Source organism: Embiotoca jacksoni, unplaced genomic scaffold, assembly GCF_022577435.1.
Source record: "Embiotoca jacksoni isolate LCO1_2020_lvr unplaced genomic scaffold, fEmbJac1.0.p SCAF_6, whole genome shotgun sequence".
NCBI classification, from domain to species: Eukaryota; Metazoa; Chordata; class Actinopteri; family Embiotocidae; genus Embiotoca; species Embiotoca jacksoni.
The window spans coordinates 1254573-1265000 of record NW_027185414.1 but is presented as its reverse complement, the minus strand read 5'-3'; the positions used below and the strand labels follow the sequence as shown (position 1 = coordinate 1265000).

General features: G+C 43.2%; 1 protein-coding gene across 8 annotated transcripts in view; it reads right to left on the bottom strand.

The window, feature by feature from the left end:
• The window catches only part of dpy19l3 (dpy-19 like C-mannosyltransferase 3), a 65609-nt gene that overhangs the window by 22081 nt on the left and 33100 nt on the right, over positions 1 to 10428 (bottom strand). For 7 of the 8 annotated variants that reach the window (XM_069173948.1, XM_069173949.1, XM_069173946.1 and 4 more), the window contains 4 exons: positions 7979 to 8110; positions 4731 to 4842; positions 4300 to 4356; positions 3880 to 3962 (listed from right to left, as the gene is read on the bottom strand). In XM_069173948.1, coding sequence (XP_069030049.1) covers positions 3880 to 3962; positions 4300 to 4356; positions 4731 to 4842; positions 7979 to 8110 — 384 coding nt within the window. The remainder of the gene's footprint in view (positions 1 to 3879; positions 3963 to 4299; positions 4357 to 4730; positions 4843 to 7978; positions 8111 to 10428) is intronic. The other variant, XM_069173943.1, reaches the window with a different exon arrangement.

Here is a 10428-nt window from a genome sequence, read left to right as displayed (position 1 = left end):
CCTTCATAATTCTCCAAAACAGGCTGTATATCTTGACCCAGATGGGTGGGAGGGATCGGGGGGTTGGGAAAAGCTTTCAAAATAAAACAAAATAGCTGAGACTACACCATGAGAGAGCCTCTGTATTTGGTGGAATATGTATGATGAGTACTGTTTCATGGCTTAAAACAAAATAAGGAAATTGATTGTGTGCTATAATTTTACCTCATATAGAGTCATGACATTGACATCAAAATCCAGGTCTTACCCTCCAATTGTACATTTTCACATTAAAAACATTCAAAATGCAAAAAATCCCACGACAGACTCTGAGCTGCACTGTGAAATGTGGTGTGAGCTTTGTTCCCTGTTGCAGCTCCGGCCTGCAGGGCCGTGCCGTGTGCAGGGTAGCGACAGTACTGAGAATGGGCTGTGGTTATCACCCAGTCCTGGAATCAGCTGTTTGCATTAAAAGTGTGTCTGAGTTTAAGCTGCTCCGCTCTGTGCCGCACATGTTAACACTTGCGCCGCCTTGAATACTTCATGCCTGGCATTGAGTTCATGTCAGAGAGCAGAGCGCCGCAGCCACTGCGAAGCATGACTTTATTTTTCAGTAGCCTTCCTTGATTGACGCCGGACGGCTTTTGCAACACAAGTGTGACCGGTGAAAAAAATACTAGATTCAGGAGGAGTCCGAGAGACAGGGCACACGGGGCACACGGGAGGTGACTTTAAAAACTGCACACTCACACTCACAACTGTAACTCAGAGTCGGAGGCAGCTAAACAACCATACACTGCTATTGATTTATTGACTGTCCGTTCAGAACACAGTATCAGCCTACAGCTGAGCTGCCGAGCCACTGCTGTTATCAAGTGGAAACTCGTGAGTTATGGTAGTGCCCCAGTTCTTCAAAGCTGTAAAATTACGGGTCATGAAAGATTGTAGAGAGAATTATGATAATCCCCTCATCATCCTCCCTTCACTCACATATTTCTATACTAATGAGGGCCTAAAAGCACGTATCATTAGCTCTTGTGAGGGCCCTCTTACTTATAATCTAATAATCCTAATCTCTAAAACCATCTTTATCAAATAAACATCTTTATCCTGACACTATAGTCTAAACCTAGTTCTGATTTGAGATATCGTACTCGAGTGGCTTTTCTGAACCTTTCAACCCTCTTAAGAGACATTTCAGCTTCGGAACAACAGAAGTGAAACAAAACAGATGACTCTATACTTTTCTTCTGATTTCAAGGACCACTTTACATCCCCTGCAGCTACAATTACCACAATGACTCCCTGACAGCTTTACATAAATACACCAGCTGGTCATGAAATGTGTATTCATGCATCTATCCTTGTTCTGCCCCTCATTATTCCACAGACTGAGAATCTCGCGTGATCCTTCCACGTAAAACTGAACAGCGTCGGCCGCTGTCACCCAGAGAATACAGCAGGAACATGAACCCCCGTCCCCATTTTAACACTTTCATCTGGAATGTAATTAGCGCGGCGGCAAGAAGCTTAGCGCGCCGCCCTCCTCTCAGCCCCAACCAAGGTAACTCTCAGCAGCCCCTAATCCTCTGAGCCTAATGGGATTAGCTCCGGAGGGAAGGGAACCCATGTCACACACACAAATACATTCACAATCCAAACCTCTCCTCTGCTGTCTCACTCTCCATCTCGCTCGCTCGCTCCCTCTGCCACTCCACTATCTTGTCGAATAGGATTACATCGAAATTGGCCATTTATTAAAAATCACATCTGGTCCACAGTGTCATCACGCTGATGGTGATAGGATGGAAATAAGAAGCCTTAAATTATGATTTATTATGTACAAGTGGACTGCGGTGATCATCAATATGAATGGACTAATTTTGAATTTTGTTTCAATTGAAGTGTTAACCAATTATCAAAATTGTATCCAAAAGTATAATCAGCCTTGATGTGAATTACGACAAAAACAGGAAAACTTTACCCAAAAAGTTTAAGATATTCACTTTGGTATCGTAGAAAATACTGGAAGTCAGGAAGCTTGTCTGGGAACGTCCACTGATGCTCAGTCGGATTCAGTCTGTTTGGGTCCTGCTGTTTGTAGGACTCTGAGTGCATAAAGCAGACGTCTCCAACTAAATATGTGCTGGGTATTCCTTTGTGATTGCTCACATCATTTGGTGGAGCTCAGCTGTGTGAATAAATGTTACACTTTCATTAAGTGTCTCAAAGAAAAAAGGTTGGAGACCTCTGGCATAAAAACTACCATAAAACAGAAGAAAATACTTACATATAAAGTGTTTTAATCTTTAAATTATGTGAACATATCCAGCATAAATCATAACATGACAAACTTCCTAAAAACAATTAAATTAGCATGGATGTTCCAGTTTGGCCTTTGGGACCAGCGCATGTAATACAAATAATCTGAGGTCAAAGATCCACTTTTTATCTTTTCTTCTCTTTTAGTTTCCTCTCTTGAGCATTTTGCCTTCATTTGATAGTGACCGTGAGAGAGAGAGAGAGAGAGAGAGAGAGAGAGAGAGAGAGAGAGAGATAGAGAGAGAGAGAGGGAGAGAGAGAGAGAGAGAGAGAGAGAGGAAATGAGGGAAGAGAGTCTGGGAGTGACAGGCAGCAAATGGTCTCCCTGGCCAGAAATTGAATTGCGGACTCGCTGCTCAGAGCACACGAGTCCGAGTCGTACATGCACCGTAACCACTCGTCTATCAGGTCCACTCATTCACAAGCTATTCCTAAACTGCCGAATTTGTTTTCATTTCGGAGTTAAAAATCATAATGCAACATGGTCCCGAGACACTTTACAATTACAAACTACGGACAATAAACAAACCAAGCAATAAATAACAACTTTGAATTTAAAAAGTGGCAACCTAGGACCATGGCAGCTCAACAAGGGGAGGTCAGGAGTCACCGGAGCCCGCCCAAACTATACGATTTATCAAAAAGGAAAGTTTGAAAGTAGAGATGGTGCTTTGATCACACGATAGCAGGTGGTTGTATATGATAGAAGGGAATAAAAAGCCCTGTCAGTGTTAATTGATGAGCTGTGCCCTCACACATGAATGCAGCTAGTCTGGTCTTTTTAAATTCAGATTACTTTGTTACGTAATTAAAAAAAAATGCAATAATGAAAATTCGAATCGTGAAGCCAGTTTTTCTCTCCTGCACCACCAGTCTCTCTCATTTCCTGCCTGATATTCAGCTGTAATGTATTATACATTAATTCATTATATTTCTATCTTCCACTGAAAGGCCTATTCAACAGTACCGATCGGTGTCGGACCAGAGTTCAACCGAGTTTGGGGAGCAGGCTGCAAAAACGTGCTCGATGGAAACCTATTCACCCCGCGACCGATTCAGCACACTCCATTGGTCTAAATGCACTTTAACTGGGAAATGCAACAAATGCTATGAGAGAGCGGATCGCATGAGATGCGTCTTTGGGCAGATATTGTGGGTGCATTACAGACTATTAACCCGACACCCAACGCCGCACATCCAACCTGATGACGACCAGAAAAGACGCACACGGATGTGTAAACGCACACGCAGCGGCAACGGCTCCATCTCCGATCCCATCAGGCTGATGCTCTTGATCGAATGCCCGGCCGCAGAGACCCCGAGGTGGGTTCGAGCTCTGCCAACAGCTGGGTCCTTTCCAGCACCTCCATGTCTTATTCATGCAGACCCATCGGCTCTCATCACTCATCAGACACCCTCCCCCGCAAACAAGCGCACGCATGCACAAACATCCTAACAGACTAATCAAGGGCATCGAGCAAAGCGAAAGTTGATCTGCAGAAACACGCGATGAAATTGACTTTAAAATGATGTGCTCTGGATTCATGAGTGTGGGCGAACGTGTGCGTATGCGTGTACCTAATCCAGGTCATGAGCTCCACTGTGTCTGGATCGTAAAACTCTCTCAGTTCTGATAACTCCTCCATCAGCTTAGGCCAGAACTAGAGGGGAAAAGGACAAAGACAAGTGATGGAAAGCACAATATGAGCCATAAATATTAGGGCCATAAAGAAAAATATGGAACCTACTGATATGTGTTAAGCAACGTCTCATTACTGCTCTGAACATCACAGCGTATAGGACGTACATTTAGACTCTTTTAACAGCTAAATAAATAAAAAAAGAGCACGTTTAAGTTTACTGTTATGATCCAATTGCTGGTTATAATTTTCTTCTGTAAATTCCATTAAGGCCATTTTCCGTTTCTCACATCGTTCCAGTACAAACTGACTCGGCTCAGTAATGACATGAACATAAACCACCAGGAAAATAGCATACCTTGTAATACAGGCAACCAATCATCACAAGCGGAACGGCATATCTGACGAGCCTCAACTGCAGAAAGGAGAGAAAGAAAACAACTTTAATGAAATGAACGAATATAATTCTATCAGAGGCAAGGAAAAGTCAAAGTAAAAAAAAAAAAAAGATGAAGACAAGCACAGAATGAGATAACAGAGATAACAGACAGATAGAGCAGCTTTGCTCCCAAGTATCATTTATCTTATCCGTGCTGTTGTCATGTTATGACTACACTGACACCTAGTGGCCTGAGTGGTAATGGAACAGTGGAAATGTGCGCATCTTACAGATGGGGTGTCATCATTACTAGAACTGAGAATCAAACCGCTATCCTTTCTGAAGACTGACCAAAATGTACACACACTCACACACTCTCAGTATTTGGAAGTGCAGTTGTGAGATCGTACCAGAACTTTAGTGTTGCAGCGGAGTACGTTGAGAATCAGAGTCCACAGCTCAGTGCCACACACCCCATAGGCAGCCACTGCACACATATGACCCGTCCATATATACTTCATTCTGGGTGGAAGGAGAGACAGAGAGAAGGGATGTTAAATAGAAACCTACATTCTTCCTCTCAAAAAGACTCAGTCAGTCTCCATAACAGAAGGGCAGGCAGGTTATACAAACAGGTGAAAATGCAACTATTCAATTTGAATGTTCCACAATAAATTCAGACAGGACGAGGACATTGTCTCTGGTTTAGCTAGACTCAGTGAAGTGGTTCCAATGTGGTTGAACTGTGCCTGAAACGCAGCTTTATTTTAAAGTTCTGATCCAAAGCACATAAGAAGCATGAACAGAACAAGGCGGACGGAGAGAATGAAATGAGCTAAAATTTGTTGACAGGTACAGAGATGAAGCCGCGGCAGAGGGAGGGCAGGCGGGAGTGAGGAGGCATAAAGAAGTGCAGCCTCACAGAAATAAATCTCAGTACTTTTTTTTTTTTAATGCAAAGGAGCTGTCTGACAGAAACAAATGGCTTTCTGCACTTTTGGCCTTTTGCTCTTAATCAGCATTTTGGAGAAAGTGCTGAAATCAAATGTGTCAGTGTGTGCTCCACCTCACTTGTGCTGAGTTAAAAGCTTTCAGATTTCTTGTTGTCCCTTTTGTGGGAATTCAATCAGTACTTTTAATTCCCGACTGCAGCAGGAAACACAGAGTGAATGACTGTATGTATTTTAAAGGTGCTGCACAGCACATTCGCTTTGAAATCCTACCACCGTATTACCCTCAATTTGCAATTTTCCACTGACAGAATAACCCAGTTACAGGCTATACTCCACCTAAAATCGTATAAATTAAGCTACTTATTCAACCCTTCGAAATGCAGCAATCTCCATGTTGCTATGAACCTGGTACTAGAATATTCCCCTTTTCATTTTGAATGTGCAATAGTAGGTTTCTTATAATGGAGGGGAGAGAAGCAATAATTCTACTTGTAAGCTCCATGATTTTCTTGACAGTCTTCACAATGAGCTTGAAGTTAAATGCAATTACACTTTCCCAGTAATGAATCATGGATGTCAAGCATCGCAGCCTGTGTTTGCAGCTTGAAGTGCGCTCAGTACAGGAAGCTCACTAATGATGCTAGCAATGAATACAACTTGACAATAACAAATGGAAGTTTGGAGTGGGGAGGGTTGTTGTGGTTGAAATTGTAGAGAAGAACTGGGGGAAAAAACCACAACTGCAAAGCACAGGGTGTATTAGTCAATATGTGTGACACTACGGAGCTCGTAATAAGGCGACGTGCCATGTACTTTTTTTCAAAGGATACGCTGCTGTCTTGAACCAATTATTGACTCTGTGCAGGTCTGTACAAAACCAGCACAGAAGGTCTGGCACTCTAACTCGTATAGTCTATTCATGTGATCTGCTGAGTAAATGCGAAGTTAACATTCTTTTGCAGTGCATTGTGTAAAATTATAGCATATGATTTACAATTCATAATGTAAATTAAGTATTTTGAATGTTTGTGAGATTTGCATCCTGTCTGGTTCATTTTTGGAATCAACCAAAAGGCCTTGCAAAAATAACATTTTAAAACACCATATCTATAGTAGTGATAGTTGCTACATCTTTTGGAAATACACCGATTGTGAGCATCATTAGACATTTTTAAAGTGGCCTTGAACTATAACAGTACTGCAACACGTGAGAAAATGTTTCAAAATGACGACTGAGAACATAGTGTTCACACCCCAGCGAAAGCCGATCTCCAGGTGTAGACAGAGGCAGTCGCTGCAGAGGTCGGAGCCAGAAAGCCCATTTTGTTTGGTCGTCACAGTTCTGCTATTACCAATAAGAGCATATTAGTCAAGAGCCAGTGAAACGCAGCGGCACTGAAAGCCGCCAGCTCAGCAAGCCAAAACATTCCGGAAATTAAGAAGAAGTGGCTGCATATGAAAGTCGACTGCAAGAAAGATGTTTCTTTTCAGTGATAAAGTCAAGGTGCCAACGCTGGTGTCAGGCCTCTCATCCCACTGCGAGACTCTGGCACCTGTAGAAACCCTCAGCGGTGGTGTCGTTCCACAGTGGGAACCTGCCAGCGGATGATGCAGTTAGGTGAACCAGAGAAACCGGTTATTGTGTTTGTGTGTGCCGCCAGAACAGAGAGAATAAAAAAAGAGAGAGAATTGACATATATGGCAGAAGAAGTGGGAATGGAGTTGTTGTTTTTTTTTATCATGTTTCTAAATAAATATGTAGAAACGTCAGTTGTACAAATGCTCTTGCTTTTAAATCTGTTGGAATAAAAGTGCAGGTCTTAAAATAATTATGTAAAGAAGCTTCTCTTGTGAGCTGATACAGAACAATTACAATTAGCATGAGAAAAACTGTCAAACAATTTAGTTAAATACAGGATTTTTCTATTTACCACGAAGACCGAGCATGCCCCAACAACATTCTTCTTACATTGTATCTAATATCCGGAAATATTTTCCTCAATCTTTTCAAATAGAGACATTTGCTGTGGTGGATTGAGATGTTTGCACACCACCCACAGAGCAGTAAGCCTGCTGGAGACGTAGTCGCTGGGCCAAAAAACAAGCCAAGCAGCCTTGAGTTCAACAGATAACTACTTTCCTCTTGGTACTTCCAATTCCAAATGACTCCCAAATACTTGTGTATGTGGGTCAACGTTTTAAAGGGTTAAAAATAAGAGGCCTTCTTTACTTTACTGCTGCCTGAAATTAAGGACAATACTGACTTTTTATGGTAAATGAAACCACAAGAGACGCAACTTAGCTTGCGGTTTTTGTTTGCTCCGTGTGCACTTGTTTTGTCATGTGATGTACATGAAGACAAGCTTTAATGCGTGCATGTATGACATTTCAAGGTGTTAGCTGTGTAGTCCAGAGTATTAGTCCTCAGTTGTTCAACTCTTTCTGTCGCTGTGGTGTCATTAGCTGAGCCGCTACCACACAGCTGGATGGTGCCGAGGGAAAGTGGACCATTCAGACACTTAGCGAAACACATTTAAGAGGCTCTTGGATTTTAGCATATGCTCACAAGTGCGAATAATCAAGTTATCAAGAGAGGAAAAGTGTGTTTGAAGAGCCGCTGTCTCAGACTGTTACTACTTGGGTGTATGTGTGAGTGCAGGCATCTGCGTGGGGATGTCTCTGCAATTACAAGTGCATGAGCTCACCTCATAGTGCTGAAAGCCAGGAGGCCATAGAACAGTGTGTGCAACAGATTATAGGCCACATCCGCACGGAAAGTGCCCACTCGCCCCTCTCCTGCACCTTTCCTCTCCTCAGGTGAACCGCCTTTCGACCTACTAACAAACAAAAAAAACAGTGAGACAAAAGACAACAGTGATACATAAAACATTCCAGCCAGATGTGTGAGAAGAGCAGGGTAGGTGGGTGGAATCGATATTATTCAGAGTATTCCGATTTTAGTAGCAGTTATTCAGATTTCATGAACAATTTGCACACATGCAATGATGCACACCCACGACTATTTCTGTCTGCAGGAGTCAGCACGCAGACAAATAGTGAAAGGCTCGAGGGCAATGATGTCACTCCCACGATTTGGCCTCCTGCACCGAATCAGACGGACACTGGCTTCCATCTGAATACAAATCGCCCCTCTATGTGAGGTGGGGTAAACTGGATTAAATTAATTTCTAAATTGGCAAATAGCCCTTTGTGCTGAGGTTAGTATTGCAGCCCTCAAACAGCAGCGGGGGAGTTGATATGCTAATATGATTAGTTCAATGCGGCCCCTCACCTTGCACCGCTGGCAAATTCAACTTTGAGAGGCAGCTGGTAGAATATTCTATTTTCCAGAGCATGAAGCGACAGAATGGAGCAGAGAGAAAGGAACCGTGACTGTGTTGGATTTCTGCCACCTGATATCCGTCCTGATGTCCTCTTCTAAGATGAAACTCTCTGTCCTCTCTGCAACTCTCCATTTATTTACACGTCATTGACCGACCAATTTCCTCTGCTAAAGATTCAAACTAACTTGTTCATGACCGTCAAATGTGAGGATAAACCGTTTGTAAATTGATTCTCGAAAGCAATGTTTGAATTGGCTGTGCTTCCTTCCATATTGCTGCTAATGTTATAACATAGGTTGCAAAAAACTCTGAAGTGTGGCTAAGCTTCACATTCACAGGATTAGTCTAAGTACTTGCCGTGTGAATAAATTATAATAATTCTTATTCAAATGAGATTTCTTTGGATTAAAAACCAAATTTCTGAATTTTTATGGTGTGATAAACAACAACAACAGATTAGTATTTCTGCACCACAAAATATCAGACGGGAAGGAACAGAAACACTGACATAACATAAATAGATAACAAAGGTATCCAAGGACCCCAGCAAACACGACCTTTACTGTAGGCGGGTAAATCAGTGGTTGATATAAGGTCAAAAGTTGTATTTCCTTCCAGTGCCAACTTAAGTGTGAGCCCGCCTAGTAACCGGCTGGGTTGACGTGTTTTTATCCTTTTTACTTTCCTGTTTCTCTGGTGTGTATTCTGTGTATCCTATGAATATTGAGTTTTGTTTTATTCAAGCGAGTGGCAGATGCTTTGTTTACTGAAGGGTCAAGCTACTTATAATATAAAGAAATAGTCACGTTGGTACAGTTTATCACAGTCCAGGTGAACTGAGGCGCCGGTACGAAGCATACAGAGCAGGTGTTAAGCTAAAGGCTACTCGAAGGGTGAAAAGCAGGAGATATTAGCCATCTATTACCTGACAAGTTCCTGGCCAACAAGACCGATGAGTGAGCGGCTCAACTATGTGTCACGCAAACGTGGCAAACTCACATCCCTCCTTGGATTTATCACTATGAGAGCTGCCGAGATGGTAAGTTAAGCAGCAAAGGCAAAAGTGGGGGTCTAGCACTATTTTTAAAAATGAAATGGTGCAACCCAGAGTGTGTGACAGTGAGGGAGACGATCTGCTGTCCGGGTATCAAACTGCAGGCGGCGAGTCTCTGTCCCTACTGAATACGCAGGGAGTTCTTGCACGCCATTGCTGTTTACGTGTTTACCTTCCTTCACTGGCACACGCAGGGACGCCAAAGATGTTGAGGACCTCCCCAGCAAGAAGGAGAGGGCCTTCAAAAACGAGAACCAGGTGTAGCTGAGGACACTCAAGCTCCCCCCTGCTGGTACAGGCCAAGGATTTTAACAAGATAAAGGTGGAGAAAAAGTTGTCGGAGAATAATTGAGTTGAACCTCTTTCATAACTGGTTCAATTGTCTCGGTCCACCTTTAACCGCGGCCGTTACCCTCGTTCTCGGACAACATCGCCATTGTTGGGTGTATCAGAGGCCTGGTCTCCATCAATGTGGAGGTGGTCGGGACCTGGAAGTAACCCTGGGCAACAGCTGGATGACTAACTGGACTGGTCAGAGAGCACAGGCAGTAAGAAACCCCTGCAGATGTTTGACCCGTCTGTGGCTGCCAGCGTTCCTTTCTGTGCTGCCGTGCGCAGACGAGGCGGCACTTAGAAGACAGACGCGACACGACTGGACAAGCTGGCGAGGCGAGCCGGTTATGTGGTCTGGACTGTTGTGTGACGGTGGAGAGAGAGGGACCCTGTGAAAACCGCTGTCTGTCACAGACAGTGACAG